General features: G+C 34.9%; 1 protein-coding gene across 1 annotated transcript in view; it reads left to right on the top strand.

The window, feature by feature from the left end:
- The window catches only part of OPA1 (OPA1 mitochondrial dynamin like GTPase), a gene marked incomplete at its 5' end in the record, with an annotated part of 91,731 nt that extends 65,857 nt beyond the window's left edge, over positions 1–25,874 (top strand). Inside the window, 4 exons of the mRNA XM_079704828.1 lie at positions 1,648–1,741; positions 2,253–2,363; positions 23,366–23,440; positions 25,481–25,874. Of these exons, the coding sequence (XP_079560954.1) occupies positions 1,648–1,741; positions 2,253–2,363; positions 23,366–23,430 (270 nt within the window). The 3' untranslated portion in view covers positions 23,431–23,440; positions 25,481–25,874. The remainder of the gene's footprint in view (positions 1–1,647; positions 1,742–2,252; positions 2,364–23,365; positions 23,441–25,480) is intronic.
- Positions 25,875–27,610: the final 1,736 nt, after the last annotated feature.

Raw genomic sequence — 27,610 nt, 5'->3', positions numbered from 1 at the left:
CCGTATGACGCGAATGTTGCTGTGTTTAATGTTGTCCCACAGGTCTCTTAGGCTGTCTTCCTTTCTTTTCATTCTTTTTTCTTTATTGTGTTCCACAGCGGTGAATTCCACTATTTTGTCTTCCAGGTCACTTATCTGTTTTTCAGCCTCAGTTATTCTGCTATTGATTCCTTCTAGGGTATTATTCATTTCAGTTATTGTATTGTTCATCTCTGTTTGTTTGTTCTTTAATTCTTCTAGGTTCTTGTTAAACATTTCTTACATCTTCTTGGTCTTTGCCTCCATTCTTTTTCCGAGGTCCTGGATCATCTTCACTATCATTATTCTGAATTCTTTTTCTGAAAGGTTGCCTATCTCCACTTCTTTTAATTGTTTTTCTGGGGTTTTATTTTGTTCCTTCATCTGGTACATAGTCCTCTGCCTTTTCATTTTGTCTGTCTTTCTGTGAATGTGGTTTACGTTCCACAGGCTGCAGGATCATAGTTCTTGTTTCTGGTGTCTGCCCTTTGGTGGATGAGGCTATCTAAGAGGCTTGTGCAAGCTTCCTCCATGAAAATCTTGCTTTAAATAATTCTTTAAAAGAACTGTAGAAAGTTCTTAGAATGCACAACTGCACTTTAATGTCACATTTTACAAAGTAACCCCTAGGTGGCGGTAAACTAATGTATTTTGAGCTTTTTCATACAAGCATAAATGCTTTTTAAAGTGTCCTTCTGAAAGAGCTCTGTTAATCAGCGATCTTATTTGAGACCCCTAAAATGTTTTTCTTTTGCGTTTTCAGCAGCTTAAAAGAAATTTGTGTTTAAACGTGCCTGTGTAAAAATTGGCAAGTTGTTTGCATAATTTTCATTGTTAGTAAGACCTCTCTATTGAATAAGCTTTCTTTCTTTTCCTTTCTCTTTCTTGCTTTCTTGCTTTTTCCCTTTCTTGCTTTCTTGCTTTCGAAAAGGAATATGCTATTTTTTTAATTGAAGTATAGTTGATTTACTATTTTATATTTGTTTCAGGTATACAGAATAGTGATTCAATATTTTTATAGATTATACTCCATTTAAAGTTATTATAAAATATTGGCTATATTTCCCTGTGCTGTACAATATATCCTTGTAGCTTATTTATTTTATACATTGTTGTTTGTACTATTTAATCTCCTACCCCTGTTTTACTCCTCACCCAGAGGATAAGCTTTTTTAAAATATCATTAATGTATTTTCATATGCAGCTGAATTTCAAAAATGGCTTGAGTGTACACTCAAAGAATAGAGGTTAGCCTAAGGACATATTTAAGATAACATGATTGTTAGTTGAACTAAATGCTAAGTAAGTATATATTCTGTGAACTTCTGCTTGTATATAACATAATGAAATTCTCTACTTCCCAAGTTTACTTGCTTTGTCATTGGAATCAAAACAAAGCTATGTAGCTGTGGTGCAAATAAAACCCAAATCATGTAGAACTTTGTGGTTCCTGTGCAGAAAAAATGCAGTAGGTCCTATCTACAAGAGGAATATATATATTAGGTAAATCTGATTATTTTTTATTAAAGCAGAGGCTGTAGGTACTGACTTCAGGAATTTTATGTGTTCATGATTGTGGTTTTCATTTTTAAGTTTGCATCTGGTAATCTTCATTACCTAATATTTCAGTTGGAATGCAATGATGTTGTCCTGTTTTGGCGAATACAGCGAATGCTTGCTATCACTGCAAATACTTTAAGACAGCAACTTACAAACACTGAAGGTAAGCCACAGAAGGACCACTTTCTAATTTGACATGAAAAATAGCAGTAATAACATTTCACTTTAAATAGATGGATACCAAAATATTTCCTGAATATTAGATTTATTAGAAGACCAAAAATTATAATTTGCCTTTAAAATAGTAATGAAAATAAACCATAATTGAAAAAGATGGGAGATAAACATATCAGGAGTCTTCCTTCATTACACAAAAACTCTGTTAGGAAAGGACTCCTAAGCATCACTTAGGTTTTTTGGGGAATCTGTACTTCCATTAAAATGTTAGGGCTTAAGAATAGGACTTTCTCTGAAGATATGTATTAATTTCATGTTGATAAAAGTACTGCATAACAGGTAGATATTCTCCCTATAACTGTGAGAAGTCTGAACTTAACAATAGATTTATCGTGATGAGAAAAATAAGAACTTGCTCTCCGTATATTGTTAATTTTATCATCCTTGTGCATTCATAAAAATCATGCTTCTCATGTTTCTTTATTTGCTTTAAACAGTCAGGCGATTAGAGAAAAATGTTAAAGAGGTACTGGAAGATTTTGCTGAAGATAGTGAGAAGAAGGTAAAATTGCTTACTGGTAAACGAGTTCAACTGGCTGAAGACCTCAGTAAGTAATCCTTCCTGCCCTCCATCTCACTGCCTTTTCACCTTCTGCATGTCCATTTATTTCTCCACCTCATTTTAAACTTATAGAAAAGTATGTACAAAGAACCTTTTCCCCCTGAACTGTTTGAAAGTTGCTGACCTGAAGCTCCATCAGTTCCAAGTACTTTAACGTGTGTTTTTTAGAAACAAGAATTTTCTCCTAGCCCATCAAAATCGGGATGTTAATAACACTGATAAATTACTACATCTGATTTTCAGACTCCATGCAAGTTTCACCTGTTGTCCTAATATTGTCCTTCCACACAAGATGTTCCATATTCATCTTGTGCTTTCCCTGACCAAGCTTCCCTTTTTGGAGAATGATATTTAGAAATCAAGAACTAAGAACCAGATATGTTCATCATTATTGAAATATCACTGTTCCCAGACCCACTCGGTGGAGCGAGGGAACAAATACCATGTGTGTGTGTGCACATATATACACATATTTACATCTGTATTTCTAATCATATGTATATATCTGTATTGAAAACCATAAGTTGACACCAGTGCTTTCCATTTTAATCTAATAATACCGAGTTCATTCTAATTTTTTCCTTTTCCTTATTTGTAATTCCTTTTTCTGACAGAAATCTGGCTCTAAGTATCTTTAATATATTTCCTTATTTTGATCAGTCCTCTTATATGTAACCAAACTTGCTACTGTCCCCTTCATTGCACAAATGTCCTTCTCACCCAGCTCAGTTCTTATCACCCAACTCCAGGCCACCACCACAATACCTTACCCTGTGTTGATACCCTTTCCACCTCATCTAGGCTCTGACATTCTGTGCCAGGTTGCCCTTCCTCAGAGTCCTTTTTACTGAGCTCATGCTCTGACACTGCCAGGCATCTCTCTCTCTCATTCTTCCTACCCCCTGCCCAGCTACACAAGGACTCTTCCTCACCTGAAGCCCAACCGTGCTTTTGTAGAGATACTGTTTTCATCCTGCTTGTGCTTTGGCCTCCTGCACTGACTCTCCTCCTACACGGATCCTCTCCTCACTACTGGGCAGGTCATGAACACCCTCTTACACCTGGTCTGGCTTTAACACCTATACCAGGGTGATATGGCTCCCCACCTTCAGCCCCCAACCTAGCTGGGCCCTGTTAGTCACTTTGTCACTTTGTTTTTGGGGGCTTTGGCGGGCGGTGCGGAGGGACATTTGGTTCTTCTTTGAATGCTAGTGAATTCCTAGCTTTAAGATGTTTGGATTGCCTATTAAGATTTACTTAGATACTTCAGAACCCAAGGAAATCAGTGAGAAGTTAATATTATTAAATAAAAATAAAAATACTGGTGGTTAGTGCTTCTGTTTGAGTTTACCTTGTTATAAGTTTCCCTTATTTCAGCTTCATGAAACAGTATTTTTTTCTTTCAATGTAAACTTAAATTTACTATCTCTGAATTTTCTGATATCCAGAAGGTAGCACATGCTCAAACAAAAGCAGTTCTTCAAATCTGAAAACAGTTTCTAAGCTGAATATTTAGCGCTACAATACAATCCCTAGAACATCCAAGCGAAACCAAGCAGCGTTTTCCTGTCTTCTGCTGTGTGCCAGAGCAGCTTGTTCTCCTCCACTGCTTGTCCTCTCTTTCTCTCTCCTCCCTACTATCTCAGCTTCCTATTTCTTTCTCTTTTCCTTTTCCTTCTTTCTTTAGGTAATCTTTTTTTGAAACATATCTCACTTTAACTTTTATTTCCATCTTCTGTTGCTGTTCTTCCAGTTTTTTCATGCTGCCTTGGTAGTGTAGTTAAGTCTGTGCTAACTCATAGAAGGCCTGTGCTTAAATCTGAACTACCATGTACTAGCTGTGTTATCTTAGGCAGGGTATCTCCCACAGCCTTAGCTTCTTTGTAAGAATGATACTATAATAGTTTTTTTTACAGGGTTGGTAGGGGAATTGGTTCAAAAAACATTTGGAAGTTTCTGGTTCATAATTTCTTGCTAAATTAGTACTGTTACAGGAAGAGATGTGTCAGTATCACAGTGTATACAGATATATTTCTTTTGTATCCCTCAAGACATAGTTATCAGACAGTGAAATACTTCCATGTGTTTTACCAGCATATACATTTTTAAGTGATTAGAAAATATGTCTTTTCTCACGTTTTATAATAGAGTCTTGTGTAACCCTATCATTTTCTACTCCCAATTTGATTGTTTAAGGAAAGTGTATTGCTAACACAAATTTGTGCACTGTCAAGCCAAGTCTTATGTTTTCCTGAGAAAGTACTCATATGACTCCCTTGAAATGATTTACTACTTTTGTATATATATAATTATTGTCGTGTTAATGTACCAGATAATGTCCTTGGAAGCAGGTGTTTGACCAGTGACTCAGCCTCATCAGTCACACTAAAGGAGATGAGCCATGACTTTGTCCATTAGTTGAAAAAAAATCTTGAGAGTATCTTTTCCTTACTGTTTATGTTCAGTCTAACACTTGCGAATATGGTCATGGATACTTGCAGCCAGTAAACTTTCACAGTTTAATGGTTACTACTGTCTTACACAGATCAAAGTTCCTAGTATAGCATATTCAATTAGAATATGTTAAGTCGGTTAATGAAATTTAGAGAAAGGGAGTCAGAGTTTTTGTTTGTTTTGTTTTTACTACCGTTTCAAAATGGTACAGGGTAGATTATTGTAGAGATTGGTAGAAGTTTGATGCATCATATATTTTGCCAGTTTTAAACTTGCCCAATTTCAAATCATTTCACCACTTTACTTTGGGGATTCATCAACTGGTTGTCCTTTTAGATGAGTACGGTATTCTCTCATATTCTGGAGAAAATATACCGTGTTCAATATTGAAGTGAAGCCACAAAGCTAGAGTTAGGAAGATGAAAGAAATGAAAGAAGACCTTGCCTCTTCTAGTCCTAGGAGGCTTATGAGATGAGGAGGCATACAAGGAACCAGGACTCTGGAGATGCAGTGGATTCCATAGGTGGAGCAGGGGAAGGTCAGGAGGAACCTGGGACATCTTAGGATATAGAAAGTAAGGAAGTAGTTGAAGGATGATAGGGACAGGTCAACAAGATACAGAAGCCAACGTGCAGAGGTTCCTGTTGGCCAAAACTAGGACAGTTTGGGCATCAATATAAATAAGGACAGTTAGAAATTATAATCCATTGAATAAAACAGGAGTCCATAAATTGATAATTATAGAAGTAAATGAATAAAATCAGTGATGAGGAATGGGATGTTTGTATAATCACACAAACTATCTCCATGCAAAATAATTAAAAAGGAAAAAAGAGTAACTTTAAAGTGGGGAAGCCTGGTAATAACCACCTTAATCAAGTGGTCACAGTAATATTATCAGTAGTAGTCAAATCAGAACTGTGTGCCACCTCATAGAATGCAGTGAGAAGAACCCAGCATCACTTCTGTGATTTTCTTACCTTCAATGTATAACTTAAATTCAATCATAAGGATACATCAGAAAAACCCAAATTAAAGCACAGTCTATAAAATAACTGGCTTGTAATCTTTAAAATGTATCAAGATCATGAGAGACAAAGAAAGACTGAGGAACTGTTCCAGGTTGAGGGAGACTAAAGAACAGGAAAACAAAATACAATGCATGATCCTGAACTAGATCTTTTTGCTCTAAAGGACATTCATGGGACAGTTGGTGGGAATCTAAGGGTTACATGGTAGTAATACTTCACTGTTAATTTTTAAACTTTGTTAGATTGGGATTATTTAGGAAAATATCCTTATTTGTAGCTAATACACAGTAGAATATTTGGGGCCTATGGGGCATAATGACAGTAAACGATTCAGGAAAAATGTTCTTTGTAGTATTCTTACAACTGTTCCCTAAGTCTGAGAAAAGGGTAAAAAAATATTTAATTTTGTTTTTATAGCTGATAATGGATCAGGGATCATATGAAAATAATTTAGAGATAATGAGACTTTTGAAAACATGACCTGTGAAGATGTTGAAAGACTGGGTTGCCTCATGGACAGTTTAGTAAAATACATAGCTAATCTTTCCACCTTATTCCTTTTTTGCATTGTCTAGTCATACTCAGAACTGTCTGGTGCTTAAATATGTTCACTATGACCTTGATGAAATTCTTTTGATTTTATAGTGAATTTTATCTCAAAGGATTTTGTATAGATACTTAAATACAGCATTAATTTAGATAAAATCTATTTGGATTCCCAGCATAGTTTTTAATAATGTGTCCAATGTATTTATTGAAACAGACCGCAATTTTAAAACGCTTTCTTTGAAGAGGAAAAGATTGGCATGTTACAGCTCAATTTAAAATGTTTCTTTCTATAATGATCTGCTTATTATTTGTAAGATATATTTTATGATTGTCATTATATAAAATAAGTAATAGTGCTAACATCTCACAGACTTTTTTTTAGAATTTATTCTCCATCCCAGCCTGGAAACTGAGTGTCTGGACACTGGTAACAACTGCTAGAAATGTTGCTAAACTGAGTTTCATCAGAACAGCATGGGATTCTTTTATTGTTTGCTCTGTAAATATCATATCAACCTAGCTTACTGTGAGTTTTTGGACCTTGATATCAGTTGCATGGGGTTTAGAGCTTAGGTTTCTTTTTTAACTCTTGTTCGCTATTCCCTGTGTACATAATCAAAGAATCGCTGATACCTAGGAATTAAAGGGGTATTACCAGTCATTTAGATTGTTCTCTTCTTATTTTACAATAAATTCCTTTTCATTTTTGTATCGAAACTTGAATCTTTTTATGAATATAAATTAATATTTGAATAAATTTCCTGTGCCAGATATTAGGTTATGTGTTTAACATGCAGTCTCATAGGTATAGTCATTTTTCTCATGTTATAGAAAAAGAAACGGCAGCCTAAGAAACACACAGATAGTAACTGGTAAAGCCAAGTTTTGAGCCCAGGTCTTTTAATTACTCTGCTGAACTAATTTGAGAAAAAAACCCCAAGGTGTTAGACAATATAATTATATGAAATGGTCTTTTATATTTGGAAGCTCCCATAGTTAACAGTGTCCTTTACGGAGAGGGTCAAAAAAGAACATACATGTTAGTATCATGGTCATTATCATCCTGTGTACTTCCTACACTACAAAAACTTTGCAGCTTAAACTTTCAAACAATATGAAAACTTTGATAGCATTAGAACATCTGGGTAAGAGAACACAAAAGTGTAAATGAAGCCAGTAAACAGATTGAAGGAAGTTAATTTTCTTTATGTGACTTGTTAAATTGTCTTGAAGTACACTCAGTTGAATTGCGCCATAGGTAAGTAGTATCAAAGTTGCCCAAAATTCAGACACAGCTTTTCAGCGTGGTGTGTTTGTACTTAGAGACTTAAAATCCAGCTGTAACAGATACAGAATCTTTACTTGAGCATAATGGCTGTTATTCTAAGTTGAGGCTTTTTGTCGAGCTTGTCTGGGAGTGTTGAAATGTTTTATAATAAGCTTCAGTGTACTTCTTCGTATTTCTTGTACTTTACATGAAGAGGAGATATGCTTCAGTCAAAACCGAATATTTCATATTTACATCTATCTCATTTACCAATGAAATGTGAAAACAGTCTTAAACCTTTTTACTTGGGCTACCATTACACAGGCTTATTTTAATGATAATAGTTTGATGTCCTCAGTGTTAAAAACAGTGTAGCTTAAAGAGGCTGGTAAATTAGAATTTTCCAATATCCGCAGCTTTTTTTCTCCCGTGGTTAATTTGCTCTGCTGACTCTCTACACGAGGTGGCAACAGCTGGCCTTTTTACTAGAGGTCCGGGGATTAGAGAAGCAGTCGCAGCAGCATGCTCGGCCTCTTGCCTCTGTTGACTGTTCTTTATTGTTTGATGCCTGAGCATCTCCCAGACAGCCGGCAATTGTTTCTTGAAACTAAAGTTTGTTTCTCTTGGCAATATACAATGCTGGTGGGGCTTGTCTTTGTGTCTCCTTACTTTCCCAGTCTCCTCTTATCCTCCATCCTATGCTTTCTCTTGATAATTAGAATGGAGTAAAGATACAAGCTTTCTATCTTAGTGTGCAGGAGATTCAGTTTTGATGCTAAAAACTTAGAAATATAGATGACAGATGGAAATTTCTTTTTTCTCTGAGCTACCAGGTAGTAACAAATTATTTTTGTAATGAAAATTTTGTTTGTTCTTCATAATTAATGTACTAGTGCATTTTTTAAATCATGATGATAAAAAGGGAGTAGCAGCAGAATGATCCAGTACTACCATTTTATAAGCTAAGATCAGAAGAGAAATGCACCTTAGCTGCTTCAGTTTAAGAAGTACCTTTGGGCTTCCCTGGTGGCGCAGTGGTTGAGAGTCCGCCTGCCGATGCAGGGGACGCAGGTTCGTGCCCCAGTCCAGGAAGATCCCACATGCCGTGGAGCAGCTGGGCCCGTGAGCCATGGCTGCTGGGCCTGCGCGTCCGGAGCCTGTGCTCCGCAATGGGAGAGGCCACAACAGTGAGAGGCCCGCGTACCGCAAAAAAAAAAAAAAGAAAGAAAGAAATACCTTCATTATCTCTCAAATATAATTCTGATTTATAAGAGAGTTAAGAAGTGTCTTCATGCCATGTTAAAACTTGGATAAAAAGTAGTCAGGAAATATCTAGATGGAAGAAGCTCCAGCAAGAATAATTTTGTTGTTCTTTATTTAGGAAAGAAAAATAGCAAGATACTCTTGAATTTAATTTTCATTGGCTCCTCCACATTCCTAAACTTCTGCCGTACTTGCGGAATCCTTGAGGGCCTTTATGGATGAAAACCGTGACCACGAAGTAGTGTGAGACTGAAAATCATCCTAGAAAGATTATTGTACTCAGAATCTGGAACTTAAAACTGTAGAAAAGGGAAATCATGTGTTTAAACTATTTCTCCGGAGGTAGGGCTACGGCATGCATATTTTGCCAAGTCTCCACAGGTGATTGTTGCCACACACTGACACCACCCACTCCACCCCCGCACCAGTTCTCTGGAGAGTTCTTCATGCTTACAGTGGCATAGTCTGTTATTTTTATTAATGGGCATGAAATCGACATATATCTTCTTTTAGTAGAGTCTGATAAATCATGTGACTATTGAAAATTTGTTATTTGAACTATTATCTATAGTAGCATGTTCATTTTGTTTCTGTAGACATAACCAAAGAAAATGAATTTTAAAGGGATTTAAAGGAGGAGAGGGTAGCATTGAGTTGTAGAATTCTAGGTACCTAGGCAACTGTAAAAACCATAATCTCTGTGGCATCATTTATACCTACATACTGTGATTGTGGTTTTTTGGCCAGTAATTATAGGCACTCAGTACTGCTTCCTCGTCTCTCCTGGCTTCTAGCACATTTCTAAGCAGTCTTTCCCTCTTTGTCTCTTTTCTTCTTATGTCTCTCACTGTGCCTTCTTATATATCATTATTATCTCTTGGTCCTGAGCTAGTGCTTTTCCTCCTCCCTGCTTATTTACCTTCCTTCAGTGGTTAAAAACCTTACTGAGGTACTGCCAGTGTTGTTTAATTGAGCAGAAGGCAGACTTCCCACTATAGACAACTGTAGATCAACCAAGATAACCAATTTAAGAAAAAAAATTTTTCATGTCTATTATGATTGATCTATTCTGCCAAAGCCATTTGCTTCTTTCATAAATTCACCATTTTTTGTATGTCATATTGAATGTGTTTGCTGAATGTTGGATCATGACGTTTTAATACAGGCTCTTCATTACCCCCTTCTCTTAACTTAAAAAAGAGGAAGAAGAAAGCTTACTCCCACTCTGTCTCACCAGAAAACTGCAACCTCATTTCTCTTGTAGAGCAGCTCGCATTTGCTACATTCACCCCTATACCCACACATTCCTTTGCTAGCATCTTGCGACTAGCTTTCATCCCTAGCAGAACCACTTCTTACTTCTTTCTAGGTCACCAGTGATGTCCTAATCCCCAGTCCACCCAGTTCACCGAAACACTCATTTTTTTGTGTGTGTTTATTAGGAATTTTTAAGTCGACTGGAATATTTTTATTCTATTTGACATTTATGTACTTTCTGGAATGGTTAGTAGAAGTGAGTATATTTGAAAAATGGAAAGATTGGAATGTTTCTTTTCTTCACTACAGAATAAATAGCTTCTTTCTGTTTTATGTTATCAGTGTTTGAGGTCTTTAAGGTATCTTCTCAGGGTTAAAGTGATTGAATTTTTAACTTCTGCCTTTGTGAAATAGTTTTCCTAGTAAGGTGAAATTGACAAAGCAGCTAAGGAAGAGAGTGAAGGATTATTTTTACCTTGAGTCTGCAGAGATGAAGTAGACTCTGCCTTTGTGTTGTAGTCCAAAAAAGGGAGAGTGAGTTGACACAAAGAATAAAGTAATCCTCAGGGAGAGTCCTGTGTGTTAGAGAAGTAGTTATTTACATGCACAGTTCCACACGATGAGTCCGAGTTGTGTGCTTTCCAGGTTATTGATGAGAAAATTCAGACTCAAAATGGGGCTTTTACAATCAAGCACATTTTTCATGCCCTAAGTCTGTCTTTTAAAGACAGCATTGATGGATATTGATAAATTGGTACAAGATTAAAAGGATATTTACTTCTCTGTAATCTTTTACAGGCTACTGTTATTCAATGCTTTACTAGCAAGTATATTCTTTTTGCTTTAAACTCACATTTTAACTGATTAAAAGTGAGAATAAAGATAGGAAAGGGCTGTTCAGTAATTTATGGATTGCATTTTTTGTTGATCATTTTAAAGTGGTTTCTATTTATGTGTTATGTATTATGGGCTTGTGTGTATATGATTATGTATAAAAAAGACAGTGCACATTTTTAAAGCTAGAAATGAGGCTGTTTTTCCCCTTGTTATTAATGCTTACCACTCCCTCAGTGAGACTTTAGGATGAAATAATATCTTTACGTTTTGGATTAAACTTTGATTTGTTTTATTTTTTAATTATGTATTCTCTCCATTCTAAGATGGAAAAAGGTGTAATCTAGTTATTGAAAACTAAATCGAATTGCAAAACAATCCATTGATCTGTGGAACAGTATACTAAAAAATAAAATTAAACAAGATATGAATACATTTTTTTAAAAAGAGAACTGTCTTGAAGGACAGATTGATGCACACTGAACTGGTAACCTCTGTGAAAGAGGGTTCTCAGGATAGTTGCAGGAGGGGTTGAGGACAAAAGAAATTTTAATTTCTTTACCATTTTATACATTTCTAAACTGTTTCTTTTTCCAAATGAGCATAATTCAAAATGACCTTAGAAATTTCATATTCTTAATTATCACATTCATAGAAATGATTAAGCTAATTCATGATATGATCAATTTTAAAAGTGACTGATATCTTCCCAAATAACCTCTTGGTAATTGTGACACCAAGAGACATTTCATGGGGCTACATAGTAATTGGTTGTCATCGTATCATCCTTTGTGGTTGGGGATTCACTTTGAATTCTTCCTACTTCTAGTAACTGCCCTTCCTGGATCTGTCACCTGTGAATGAATTGAAATCTTTCTTGAACTGGTGAAGTTTTCACACTTGTGCAGTCCATTAAAGATAATAGATTTTCTCTGCTTCGTCGTTACCTACTGTGTATGGAATTAGTCCATTTTAATTTCTCTTAGAAGAACTTTTTCAGTCTGTTCCTTAGTTTTAGTCTTTTGAGTTAGATCTTTTTTCTGGGCCAAGGAATTCAGGTCTTTTTTTGTCTCTCCTTTTATTGGTACCACTTCATATTCTGTGTCATGTGTACCTGTCTTCACCCAGTACAACTACCAGAATTTTAGGTGTTTTTGTTTTAATCTTTTTTATCACAAAACTAGTGCATATGCATTGTATAAAGTTAGAAGATATAGATGGCAGAATTTTTCAAACTGTTGCCACTGCCGAGATACAACCACTGTAACATTGTATTCTAACAAAATTTGTAATATGATCTTAGGGACATAATTTCTGTTACACTTCTGGAACACATTTTTCATGAAGAAATCTTGGGTTGGCTTCCTCTTATACCCCATATCTTCAATTTGTTGTCATTGCTCCTATTTCTGGTTTCTCATCTATCAGAGTAGGCTCAATTTCTCTTCCTTTTCTTCATACAAACTTATTTCAAAAAGATTCCCTGATACGGGAACAGATGTATATGTATAACTGATTCACTTTGTTATAAAGCAGAAACTAATACACCATTGTGAAGCAATTATACTCCAATAAAGTTGTAAAAAAAAAAAAAAGATTCCCTGAGAGGAATAAGCAGCGTTAGTAAAAATAAAACCTATGGTACCCATTGCTTTAAATAGGTCAGGGATTCCAGAGGCTATATAGTAACAAAACATGTACTAAAAATCACTCTGCTTTTAAAGTTAATCTCCACCTGTATTCAGGACCCTGGCACTTCCTATATGTACTTGTACCTTCATTATGTCTCTCTTTCTTCAAAGATGCTGAAATCATTCCTATCTTAAAACTACTAGATTGATTCTTCTGTGCACTCCAGCTACTTTTGATCATGATTCTCTTTTACACAGGAAAACTTTTTTCCTTAATAAATTTATTTATTTATTTATTTTTGGCTGCGTTGGGTCTTTGTTGCTGCACACAGGCTTTTCTCTAGTTGCAGCGAGTGGATGCTACTCTTCGTTGCAGTGCATGGGCTTCTCATTGTGGTGGCTTCTCTTGTTGCGCAATAGGGGCTCTAGGCGTGCGGGCTTCAGTAGTTGTGGCACACGGGCTCAGTAGTTATGGCTTGCAGGCTCTAGAGCACAAGCTCAGTAGTTGTGGCGCATGGGCATAGTTGCTCCGCGGCATGTGGGATCTTCCTGGACCAGGGATCGAACCCGTGTCACCTGCGTTGCAGGTGGATTCTTAACCACTGCGCCACCTGGGAAGTCTACAGGAAAACTTTTGAATGTTTGGCTGCTGCCTCTACTTTAAACCATCCACTCTCTTCTTAACTTTGTAATCTTTTATGCTCACTTCTACTGAGATTGCTGACAATCAGGAAAGCAGTGAGCCAGGCAAGCATTAGGAATAGAAAGTATTCTCATGTAACTGCATCATTTGGTACTTTGGAATCCAAATTAAATCCTGTTTGGAACTCTATATATGTGCTTTAAATTTGTATAGAGCTTTGCACTTTACACCGTGTGTTATGTTTGTCTTCTAAAGGCGTATAAGGCTTGTAAGTTATTATCCCCATTGTTCAGATGGGGAAGTTGATGTTCACTAAGGGAAATGATTTAGCCAGTTACATAAATATTTATGGCAAAGCTGGGGCTAACAACATGTGTCAGAGATAGTATCTTTTTAGGTTTGTTTTGGGATTCTGTTCATTTTTAGTCTGGATTTGTGCTAGTGGTGACTGTAGATAACCAAGTTCATATAGTTTGGCTTCCTTTTTTATATTATTTTCAGTGTGTTATTTTAAGAGCCTACTCTCCTAGTTCAACTAATCATTAACTTGAGAACAATGAGTTTGTCTCCTAAAGAAATGTGTAATGGTTTCATTCTTCAAAAAAGATAACCCAGGCTTATCCATCTATGCATTCTTATTGCTATTTCAATTTTATTTCTTTTCTGTAGAAAAAAAGAAATTGTGATTTATAATTTAAAGGTGATTTTCTAAATTACTGAATGCATGAAATTAATTCTGAAGTTGCATTTATGTCTTTGAGCCTTATTCTGCCTTATGGAACCAATATCAGTAATGATATCAATTTATAGGGTTATAGTGAGAAATAACTAAAAACTTATGAAATCAGCCTAAAAAAACACAAATGCCTATTAGTTCTCCTTGTGATAATATTAATAATACTTGTCCTTCTGTAGCATCTTATTTAAGAGATATAATTGTATTCCATTCTTGTTTTTCATCTCACTTAATTCATAACTTTATTAAAGTCTGCAATTTTTAATTCCATACTTTTTTCTATAAACTTTCAGTTTGGCTCATAAATCAGAATTACCTTCTCCCTTCTTGTATTATTTCCTTTTACTTTTAAAATTACATTAATGAGCTGACTGTTTAAGAATCATTCTCATGATTCATTCATCTGTTACACCTCCCTTTTAAAATTTCAGCACTGAAGGTCTTTTGACAAACCAATATTTATAACAGTTTGACAGCAGGATGAGGAACAGCGTTTGTCTTTGTAACAGCTTGAAGAAAGACCCTTTCCAGGACCCAGTCATGCAGTTACAATCTTGACCTCTTTCTTATGCTGGGAACATACATACAGCGGCACCTCCCATGTGTTTTCTTGTCCCATTGACTGTCCATTCACTTCCCATCTGTTTTGCAGTCTTAAAGGAACAGAAAGGGCCCTCTTCTTATAAATCTGTCTTTTCAGGTGATAAATGATGTCCTGTCTCTTTAAGGGCTGCCTGGGTGGTTTTCCTTCTCTTAAAATGTTTCAACTTCCCTCCTAAAAAAATTCAGAGTAAAATATGCTTTTAAGAAGGAAAAAAAATGATGAATTATTTTAAAACCTTAATTGTTTGGAACAATATTTTACTGGTCATTACGCTAACGCTTTTTAGCTTTCCCAATTAATTACCTATATCATAGTTTTTAAATTGTAGAGATATTTAGGGTTTTTTATGGGGAGAAAAAGAAATGTATTCATTTTGAAATAGCGTATTTATTTAAACTTTTTTGAGAAAAAAATGTATCATTAATGAGTTACCACATAAAATAACTTAAATATTTTTTCATCATAATATGAGTTGATAGATGTAATGAATATGGAATATTTTATGTACTGGATACAGAATAAAATAATTCACAGGAGACAATTATAATTTTACGGTAGAATCCATCTAACATTCACATTTAAAAAGACGATCATGAATCCCATAAAAATGTATGATTTTTTTCTGTTGCTGAAAATAATGACTTTAAGTATAGATTTTTATATCATTGAGTTTTCCAAGAATTGAGCAGAAATAAAAATAATTTATTTTTTTCTCTCATGTAGGGATTATTCGAATATAGAAGGTTAAATGTGACAAATATTGTCCTCCCAAAATGTTCTTAAATTACTGATTTAAAAAGTATTACCAATATAAAAAGATTTTTTTAGAATATTATAGTATATTATATAATCAGCTACCTAGTGGTATGTCTTCTACAAACTAGCTTGTTAGTTTATTAATTCCCTGCCTTATTCCCCAAACAATTTGAGGCAGCTTATAAAGATCTACCCTGTGCAAAAAGTAAAAATACTTGAGTGGAAAAATTGGGTGGAAAGGAAGAGAAAATCCAGGCAAGTGAAATAATGTGAAATTTGGGATAAGATTGGTGCTCAAGGGTTCTGCGTACTTTGCTATAAGCAAGCTGCATATCTGGCCCTGAGCTTCCTAGCAGTGTTACCAAACTGAACTCTGATCCACTCGCCCTATGCACAGCAAAGCCAATCAACTGACACTGGGCTGTCGTGAAGGAAAGTACAGCATTTATTGTAGGACCCCAAGCAAGAGCAGGCAGCTCGTGCTCAAAAGACCTGAACTCCGTGCTGGCTTTCAGGAACGGTTTTTAAAGGCAACCATTAAGTGTGAGGTTCACAGGGTGCCTGATCAACTCGTGGACATTCTTCTGATTGGCTGGTGGTGAGGTAACAGGGTGATGTTTAGGGAATCTCAGTCATCAACTTTCCAGTTCCAAGCAGTCTGGGGTCTACTTGCTTGCTGACAGCATGTAGTCACCTTCCTCCACTGGGTGGGGGGTCTTAGTTTCCACAGAACAACTCCACAGAACAACTCGAAGATATGCGTCAGATTGTCATCTACATCCCTTCAAGAGGAACTAGGAGTCCTGTGACTCTGTTCTAATCATTAACTGCTTGAGTCTGCTCTTTGGAACTCAGGGAAGGTCAAACAAGAAATGGGACATGGAGGGCCTTGTACCTGGGGAATGCTCCGCGAGGTCCTGCTCGGTTTCAGTCCCCTCTTTTCTTTGCTACTTCTCAATCTTCAGGGGGACAGGGACGGGACAAGAAAAGGGATAAAGTTTCGGGCAGAGAGGTTAATCATAAGCCCTGCAGGGGAACTTAGTTTTAGGGGGAGTTGGTTTCAGTAGCTGATGCAAAATTGAAAGCAGAGTTGATTACATGATTTATGGTAGCTCTCAGACAACAGCACAGCAGTTGCTTAGTTGAAGCATAGCTATACCTGGTACACACACCTGAGAGAAAAGTCACTAGTCCTCATAAGAGGAACACTGAGTTATATGATATACTGAATCAAATGACTGCACATAATCATGAATTTCATAGGGCTCTTTCTTGTAATGTTCCTCAGTGTAGGCCAGTAACAAGCAATTCTGGACAAAATCAGAATGATGCCATCTAAATAAATAGCTATTTGGCTTGACTTATCTAAAGATGAAATATATAGCATCTAGAGAAATAGATGAATTATATATCCCCCATACAATTTTCCATAAATGTGATTTCTTCTTGCAACTGAGCCTTTTAATAAGTATCAGATAGCAGAGAAAGTTCAAGATTTTACACTGATTGACACTGACAAGCACCTGGAATGGTGTGACTCTGTTGGTTAAGGGCAGGTCCATAAGAATTAATAGCTGAGATGAAATTAGGGTTGCCATCTATTTATGAAAGTTTAAGGGCCTAACCAATATAAAGGCCTGGGTATAAAGCTACTCTTTGTTCATCCATACTAAAGTCTTTTGGAGAACAGGCTTCAAAATTCAAGAAAGTATTTTTTAAGAGGTTTTGATTATATTAGCCAGAAAGGAGCCTGATAGAAATGCTCAGCAAAAGTTGTTTTTAAAATTTAGGCTGAATTTATTCACAAGTCACTTTGAGCTGTTTATACATTCAGCAGACATAAATTATAATTTACTTCACAGACTTTCTATGGCAGCTTTCTTTCTAAATCATATTGTTCTGGGGTCTGAAATAGCAAATTTTTAAAATAATCATCTTTAATGTTTGGATTAAGTATTGGTTAAGTCAGATCACTTACCAATAAATAAATGAATGAGCAATGAATGAATATTCATAGGCATCTGTTACATAGCAAGTACTGTAGCACTTGCTGAGTGATTTTAAATGACAGACTTTTTGTAAGTAGGTAATTCATACAAACAGTCACACGTTGATTCTTGGGGGGAAAAAAGTATAAAACTGATCTTTCTAAAATGAATTCTGCAACTCTATGAGAATAATATTATCATTTGTGGTTGCATTTTTTACTAGGAGCTTAACATCAAATAAAAAGATACTAAAGAACAAAGAAAAGACTATTTACAAGTTTTAAAAGGTACAATTAAAACATGATCAGTTAGAATAGTACATTTCAGTCCTAAATTTTAAAGTAATATGGGCTTTTTTTAGACTGATTCCCTCATTTTAGAGATAAAGAAACTAGGACTGTGATTTGTCTACAGTCGTAAGATTAAAGGCAAAACCAGGGCTAGAAACTTAGTTCCCCTGATCACGTTATCGTATACCTGTTAATACATTATGTTCTCATCTTGATAAAAATCATATGAAATAACTACTCCATTGATTGTTAGGGGCATTAGACCAGGGATTCCTAACATTTTTTTTCATCAAACATTCCTTTCATTATTGTATACTCTTGTGAAGTCCATGTTTTATAAGATTTGTCTACAATGCACATAGTTTTAATTTGAAACATAGAATTGCAACTATATCTTTAATCAGCCTAAATAACTAATTGTTACAAGAGTAGATGTAATTCTAGCCCAAACAAAGATTTCCATTTGAACTTTTGAAACAATGGAAATAACCCAGAGAACTCTATTTCCACCTCACAGACTCCTGGAAGTCTGGGACCCCACCCAGCTTTACAATTACTGTCCAAGTCTCAAACAGCTTTCCAGGACATAGGAAACGATGCCTCCTTCTTCTGTAACAAGCAGAAGTATACTGTTTGTCTTCATTAATGAGTCTGTTTAAAAATAATCATACCTATTTGTAGGGAAAACAAACTACAGGGCCAAGATTCAGAAGATAAGTGTTAGATTTAGCTATACATCTTTGACTCTGTATCTCTTTGGCTCTTCCTTTCAACTGTAAGAGGTGTACATCTTTTCTTGTGCTAAGTCTAAGATTTCGACTGTAGTTTTGAGACTCTTGAATCTGGTCTGTTATTCACTTTTTTTTGTTGTTGGTTTTCTTTGCTTGTTTCCCTAGATGATTCCTTTAAATACTGAATTTCTAAAGAGCACTTACAGTGTAATTGTCTAATGAAAAGCAAGCCTGTTTAGGAACAACATATATAACATAATAAGAAGTGTTCCTTTAATTTTCAGTCTTTTAGTGAACAACTTTTTATAGCAAAATCTCACCTACAAGGTGTCCTCAAGCTTGGTACAAAGTGTGTATGTAGTATGTTATGAAGCAGTTCTGTTAAGGTACATTTGGATCTTTGGATGTGTGGTTTGTTTAAAATACACTGCATTAGTAAGTTTGCAGCTCGTTGCTTTATGCTTTCTCTAAAAACATCAAAAGCTGTAAAAGGTTTATTTCAGTTCATGTGGTAGTGTTTTGTGTGTGATTCTTTGTTCCTGTTCTAAACTGTTATTAACCACTGAAGTGAACCTTCTCCCGGGTTTGGCCTTTTGGTATTCACAGTGTATTCAAATCCTAATTACAGATTAGTCTATATTTGAGACTTTTAGAGCAAGTATCAGAAGTCTCAAAAAAAAAAAAATGAGAGTAGCAGTATCATTTCATGTGGAGATAAAGAGACCCAAAACATGAATGAGTGTCAAGTCATCCGAAGAAAAGAAAAAAGAGAAGGAACTTCATTCACTGAGACTGACGGTTTATGAGTTGGGGATTATGGGAATATTCATGACTCAATCAAGAAGCACAATGAATTGATGTTTGAAATTGTTCATCTTTTAAGTAAACATTGGACAAATGGAAAGTAGACTCAGTATTCACTACATGTGGAATTGGCTATTTCAGTGTAACAAAAATAGCAGTTTGTTAATCCCTTCCTGAGTTGGTTTAGTTTATCAGGTAAATCACAAATTTATAAGAATTCTCTAGCTATATAAATATTTATTGCAAATATTTAATAGAAAAAAAAGGAGTTTGCTCTATAATTAGCCATGCTAATATATACACATTTTTCTGTGGGAAAGTAAGTTCTAATGGTGAAAAAATTAAATACCATAATATTTGGGGATTTGAAAACACTGTAATAGTGAGACATTAATTTGGAAGGATCAGAAAGTGTTAAGTGTTAGTTGCTAACATTCCAACTTGATTTTTACACATAACTCAGTTTTCTGTGCAGCCAGGAAGCATAGTTGGTATACAAGACAGTGCTGGAACCTTATATCAGAATTTAAAATGAATGAATTCAAATATGGAAAATAATGCTGCTATATTATTTGTAATATAGCTTCCTTGCAAAGCATGAAATCATGCTTGTGTGTGCTTGTGTAGTCAGCATATTTTAGCCTTCTTAAGGTGCAATAATTAAGTTGTCCCCCACCCCACCCCCATCCCCCCCCGCCCCCCAAAATGCTACTGTGTTCTAAGACCTGAGTATTCTCTGTTTCGTGGTGCTTTATGTGGTTCAGGTGACCCACCAGCTTTCCTTGATCTTCATTGTCAGTGTATACCCTGCCTCTTGTTCTCAGACTTGCTGTAGCTCTTGTGATCCTGGCATAACATCCAGGAAGCATGTTAAGTGCTTTTTTTCCCTTCTTGATAACCTACAGCCCTCATTTTCCATGCCATACTTTTGGGAACTTCATTTATCAAATATTTATTGAGCATATATAGCGAGTCAGACATTGTTGTAGACACTGAAGATGCTAAACTTTTTTAGGCCAGTTTCCTACTCTTATATTGTTCTCCAAGGGTCTCTCCAAGTGTGTATAGATCTAGTCTCCTCAAGAGGTAATAATATTCATCTGAGTATGGTAGCATAGTATACATTTTTTAGACATTTCTAGGCACAGAACTACTTAGGAGGTGCTCAGTAACTATCTCACTCCCTAATTTTTATCAAAATGCCTTAGCTTACATAAAAGGTAAAACTTTCAACAAATACATTTGAAATAATGGCATTTGTTTTGTTTCCATTTAGAGTCTGCATATGGTAGCAGATCTAATATGTGTTTCTTAATTGGAGGAGTGTGGACAAGGCTAACTCTCCAGGCTTAATGTCCTCATCTTTGGCAGTGAAACCTGCTGGGTTGTATGAGGACCAAATGAAATGTGGGATCTGACATCACACAAAACATCATAGTAGACACTTACAGACTTAGAGAGAGGTAGAAAGTAAGCAAGGAATTCTTCTCAAAGGCAGGGTATAATGTGTGTCCCATGTCACTCCATTAAGTACATTGTATAAGTGAAGGAATGAATGAAGAAATGAGTTTTTCAATTTAGTATTAAAAAGATACATTTATCACAACTATTCTTTTTCCTTTTAACATTTACCTCCATCCTCTTCTCTCCTCTCCTCTCCTCTCCCCGCATTACTTCCTAGTAACTTACTAATGTTTTTTGTGTCATTCTTGAGGTTTCAGTACAGTGTCCTGATATTCCGATTGTAAAATATTTTGTAAAAAAGCTTTTTAAAGGGAAATTTGGTAATTTTTTATTCTGTGGTTTTCATATTTAAATTAATTAGTTTTTTTTTTAACTTTCATTTACGAAAAACATCACTTATCTCTAATTTTAGAAGAATTTGAATTTGATTCAGATTCCACAATTAGGCACATGCATCAGAGTGGCTCTTGGCTTCTTTCAATACAAGTAGATCTTGCTCTGAACAGTGTCTTGTGAGTGATGCTACTGTATCACCCACTCACAGATAGTCTGTCCAGCTGAACATAGAGGTCATTGACAGGGCAAAAGGATGGGTAGAGCTGGCCGTTCAGCTGCCTGATTGTACTCTGATCATGGAGCAGATAGAATCATTTCCTTTCTTCATACAGTACAGTTTTCCCAAGTAGAAATAGTTCTCAGTCTAATGTTAGAGAGCTGCTAAGGCTCTGAACACTTGTTTTAGATTTCCATGTTTTGTGCTATTTAAGCTAGATGATTTTTTAAAGACCCCATCCACTTCCAAAATTTTGAGACAGTTTAGAAAACTTTTTTCCACCTGTTTCCCAACCCCCTTTAAAAATTCTTCATCTGATGACCTATAGTATCTGGAACTCTCTAAATGTTCAATGAAGAAAATAGGTGAACTGTTTCTAAGCAACTACATGAAATAATTTTTAAAATAAGAAATGTGGCCTTATTTTGAGAAAGGAAGTATGTTTACTGGTTTGACTGCCAGTTAAAAAAAAACAAAAAAACAGACTACCAAAAAGTATAAACTAAACTTCCAAGAGTTTAATTTTTTATATATAAGGAGTTACTCCTGCCTTTGTGATAACTAAAATCATATTTTCTCAGTAAATAATTTGATTAAAACAATAGGGGATACCCCTCCCCTGGCTTTTTTTGGTGTGTGTTAGTCTCGGTCTAATACCAAGAATTAGAAGTGCTGAATTACTGGAAAAAGAAGATGAAGACATTACGTTCTTTATATGCAACCCTGGTAGGCTGTGTTGAGTTCCTGCAATGCTAATAAGAATTTACAAAAAAGATAGTTCTTTTTATTGGCTACTCATCACAAAAGCTGTCTCTCTGTTAAAAAGGGATACTTATATCTTCAATTGCAGATTATTTATTTTTAAATGATACAATTTGTATCTTTTAAAAGATAGAAATGTTGTAAATCAACTATACTTCAATTTTTTTTTAAAACCTGGAAAAAGAAAGAATATAAACATCATGAGAGTGAGAATATTGTCTTATTCAGGCATTGCACTATGCAGCCATTCAGTGACTGCCAACAAATAAAGTATGCATGAAGTTCTGGGTGGGAAAAATATAAATGTTGACTATTAATACCTCTTACATGTTTTTTCTCTAAGATATGAAGTAGAATGCTTTGCAGTTTTGCCTCTAGATCACCAGCTTTGAACCAGTCATTTCACTTTAATTGATAATTCTCACCAACATGTTAAGTTGTGTTAACAGGACAAAAATATTTGTTACCATGCTTACTATAACCTGTATTTTAAAATGGGAGCTGCATGATTAGGTTAGTGAAGTAGAATAAATCACGACTTCTGTTTTTAATATTAAGAGATTGGCGTGTGTCCTGTGAATAGTTTACATTTTGAAGGAAATTTTTATATTTCAGAGAGAAATTGTAGATTTTATTTAAACATCTTTAAACATGGAAACCTAAAATCAAATAAAATAATGTAAATCTGTCATCAGTGGCTCTGGTGTTTTTAAACTTTCCTTTCCTCATTCACAGCAAGAAAAGTGTGTTTTTATTTTTTTAAGTGTTATTTCCTTTTTCATGTTTGTTGAAAATATTTCCTACAATTTCTTTTGCTGTTCAGTTTTAGGACATTTTGACATATAAAGGGTACATTTTAATGTCATATTGGTTGATCTTTGTAACTCTTCCCACTACTTCATACTTAGAAAGTCATTTCCAAGTTGAAGGCCAGTTATATACTCACCTGTATTCTCTTCTAATTTTAAAAAATGGTTTCATTATTATATATTTTCCTCTGTTCCAGATAATGCTAACTGTGAGTCCTTGGTTAGACTCCAGAGAATCTGGCAACTCCTTAAAATTCTATATGTAATGGTATATTTATCTATACTTGCATTTTTCTGTGTAAGGATCCACAGCTTGTATTAAATCCTCAAAGGTATCTGTCACAAACCCCCACGCTCCTCCCCTTCCAAAAATTTAGAAGCTCTTGCTATTACATAATCTGTTCAAACTTTATTTGGCTATAAGATGGCGTGTGGTGCTAAGGTAATTTTCCCCCCTTTTCCCAAGTCGTTAAAGTATCCCAAACCATTTATCTTCTATGATGTGTGATGCCTTTGAAAAAAAATTTGTTTTTAATTTATGATCTCTTTTTATCTCCACAGAGAAAGTTAGAGAAATTCAAGAAAAACTTGATGCTTTTATTGAAGCTCTTCATCAGGAGAAATAAATTGTAATAAGTGAGTAAAAAACCTCTTACTGCATTGGTAATGACTAAACACAAAATTTATATTTTAGACTTATTTTAATAGTCATCATTCTATTTAACTATATCCAACTTGTTCCTTAATAATCTTAATGTAATTAAATAATTTAAAAAGGAGGAGTTTCTGAAACTAGATTCTAAATTTTGTATGTATGATGTTCCTTTGAATAACTTGATTGCCTTGTGGCTAAACTAAAAATATCCTCTAGAACTCTTTGAACAGAAGAAAGCTGAATAAAGCTAAGATATTTCATAGTGTGCAGGTGGCTCATAGAGTTTCTGTATGTGAAGAATTGAGCTGTAGCTCATTGTTTTATTTCTCATTGTTCATATTCAATGGATAATTGTGTATATGTTCACTTGCAAAGCTTTTTATTTGTCTTGACTAAAAATTTTAACAATTGTTCTTAATCTTATTCGCAATGTTTAAAAACATTTAAATAAACCATTTTTCAATTTAAAGTAACTTAGATAGCTGTAGAATTTAGGACTCTTCTGAATATATGGGCTCTTGTTTAATTCTGTAGTCTGGCATTATAAGCAGTTCCCAATAAAATATTGTATATTGGAAGACTTCCCTTAGTAGCAGAGTTAATTGTTAATTATTGCTGAAGAATTATAATTAGTAAGTCTTTTATAAAAGAAGTTGAGAAAGGGAAAATGCTATAATTAAGACCTTATCATTAATTTGAAATATTTAATTACTCACTTTATCTGTGAGCCTTACACTATAGGCAGCCTGCAACACAGTCAGAAGTGAAAGGAGTAGAAATGTGAAAGATTCATTCTCTCCCTAGATGCATTCTGTTCAGAAAAGGCCCTTAAATCAGACTGCCTACTTTCTTGTAGTGTAGGGGCGATATATTTGAGAAAGCAAGCTAGAAAGGGAAGCACAGCTCAGACCAACATCATTCAGAACAGTATACCAGCAATGAATGAGAGAGGAAGGAGTTAAAAGCTTTAGAATAATGCTTTGTTACTTTGTTTGTCTTTCATAAGTTAAGACTGGTGTATGGGTGTATACAAAAATATATCTAGAAACTAAATATCATTAATCTTTAACTCAGACCAAACATAATTCAGTGTTATTAAGTGTCTGTGTTTGTAAATGTTTTATATAACTTCAATGTATGAAAATTTTCTTTTAAAACCATAAAGTGTTACGATATCTTCCTCAACATCATAATTACTATCAGTAGTTAATGTTAGCAACATTTTGAGAGTCTTCTGGATTTGGAGATTCTCTTCATAAACACCTGCTTACTTGATGTCTTTGTTTACACATATGGTTTTTTGGGGGAAAAATTCACAGAAACCCCATTAAAAATATAAGGTATGTTTCTGTCTTTTCAATGAAATAAGGTAGCCCAAAGCCAACCAGTGTTTTACGGAACAGTCATTGTCACTTCCCTAAGCTGATCAGTGTGACATCTGGAGGTACTGTTGCTGCTGGGAACATGCCTTTTCCTGCCAGAGTGTCTGCCTCAGTTGCAGGCCAGGGCAGTCCTATGAGGTCGGCTGTGTACAGGAAAATAGTCCCAACTTTCTTTGTTCCCTACTTGTGTCTACTCTCTATGCCACGAACTGTTACATATATCTGTGAATTGGACAGATGATCTATTTTGTATCCTGCAAATCCATTTAAAAGAATAAATCTGGCAAAATTGTAGCCTTGCTTCATTCTGACCATTTAATAAAAGTTACCAAGCATCTTAAGGAATACTTTCGCAATGACAGTTTTAAGATGCATGGAGTTACTCAGCCTGATCGTTTTCAGTAACCAATTCTGATACTTGCTGAAGATGAAGTCCAATATTTGATTCATACATCATGTTTGATAAAATTATTTTATATTTTTCTGGTGGTAGATATTTTAAATTTAATAAAACTAGCAAACTTAGGCAGTTAAGCTTCAACATTTTTATGATCATGCAGTAGTGAAATTTACTTAGAAACTTTACATTTGTCTCCCTAGACCTAAATTTATCAATGAAAATTCTGTTTATTTTTACAGACCTCCTACTCATAATATAATCACCTCTGCACCCATCTGAAGAAAGAAAACTCCAGAGCCTTTTGTCCTGCCTTTTTTTTTCTTCTGCTGTTCCACCTTTCTAAACATAAAATAAAGTCATGGAATAAAAATAATTTATGTGTGTTAGAGGCACTTTAACCATCAGCTGCCTTTTCAATGGAAAAACAGTGGAAATGGCATTAACATTCTATTTTTTTTGTATTAAAGTGACAAATTGGGATAATTTAACTTGGTATGGCCAGTAGACTCAGTCCTTGAAGATAAGAAACTTGCTCTCCTGCTTGTTGTCTCGTTTGTAGTGGCACTAGTTCAACTAACTCATTAGCTGATGTTACTCAATGTCAGTTTCTTTTCCAGAAAAAGAATGCTAGGTGTTTTGAAATAAAACTGATGGCAATTATCTAAAGGCTATCAATTGTATATAAATTGATGGTAACCTGCTGAGTTGTTGTCTGTATCTGTAATGTTCTATATCCCGAAACTATTTGACCATGATAATTCAGTTTATATTCATCTCATGAAAGAAAGCGAGTTAACAGAAAAACCCCTCAAATAGGTTAATTTGTATTACAATTCCGTGTACATTCAGTGAAAGATTTCAACCCTTCATTGACAGCTTAGAAGTTGCCTTAGAAGCTAAGTGAGTAGCAGCTTACCTATTGGATTCAGTTGATGTTTTTGTACTCTCTCTACCCATTTGAAATTCATTCATTTTGGATGTTGTATACTTGAGCTAGGCTTTCTTGTTAACAGTGGTTTTTTTACCATTTGACAGAGCTGTTGGTTTGTGACATAGGATAGGAAAGATTAAGAATAATCAATTGACTAATTTCATTTAGACTAATTTCAGCTATTGTCAAACATTTCATTTAGGCCTCAGGAAAAAAGCCTGCTTTCATAAGACTGTATTTTAAATAGAAATTATTTCAACAATTAGAATAGTGTTGACCATCCACCTCTTCACTGAATGTTTAAAGAAAAATATAAAGTTTAATTCATTGCAATTCAATTACAATAATATTCTCACATCATTTTCATTTTTTTATATAAATATTTTTTTTTATTGGCTAAAGGACTTTAAAGCAAAGAAATAGGCCATTTTTTACTTTAAATGTCTTTCTCATTTAACTCTGCTCTTTGCTGCCATTTCATTAAGCCTTTATTATTCTAATAAAAATGCCCATTGTGTGACAGTTTTTATTTTACAGTTTACTTAATTTTACAGTTTTCTTGAAAATTATGTTTTGGTAACAGTTCCCTTGCCACCCCACATTTTTTTTTTTAATTTAACATCAGTACATTCTTTACTGTGATCTCTATCAAGATCTGACACTTAATATAGAAGGTTAAAGTATACCACAAAATATTTCCGAAATTGAGAATTCAGGAAATATTTGTTTTAAACTGGTTGGTAAGAAAAGTAGATCCAGTTTTAAGCAGCTAGTAGCAGTATACTTTATTTGGGAGCTGAGTAGTCAAGGACGTTTCTGTATCCTTCAGACCTAGGGATAGTGGGTGAATGGAAAGGGAGTAGAACTCCCTGCTGGTCTGTGCAAAGGTTAGGAGATGACTTTACCGGTTAACTCCCTCTAACCAGTCTTGGCCAGTGGGTAAACACCCTCATGGAAGCAAACATCATGCAATGATTAATTAATATTTTTGCAGTTGTAAAACACAACCACTTTATAACTACAAATCTATTTCTAAAGAAAAAAAGAAATAAGACCATGTTTATTTCCTTGAGCTATGGATAGGGAAGAATGCCCTCAGCTGTACTTCTACAGATTGCCCCCAAGCAAAAAGGCTGATGTTAAGTCAGTACTACTATTGCATCTCTTTGTATAAATTTAAGAAAGGTGTGGGGGAGGGAGGATGGATGTCTCCATTTCTTTGAGATCAGTATTTGTAATTTAAATATGTAAATAGATAATAAAAATATTATTTAAAATCCCACATTAGAGTCCAGATATTCCCCGTCCTCCTCAGTAATACAACTTCTTTCATGGATTATACATTTTTTTCCTTTATGGCTAGTCTCACACTAAGCATGCTTCCCTGCCCACCCAAAAGCCAGGCAGGTATTTATTAAATGCAGATGTTATTAAAAGA

Source organism: Hyperoodon ampullatus (genome assembly GCF_949752795.1).
Source record: "Hyperoodon ampullatus genome assembly, chromosome: 5".
In the NCBI taxonomy this organism is placed as follows: domain Eukaryota; kingdom Metazoa; phylum Chordata; class Mammalia; order Artiodactyla; family Ziphiidae; genus Hyperoodon; species Hyperoodon ampullatus.
This window is presented reverse-complemented; position numbering and strand designations above follow the sequence as displayed.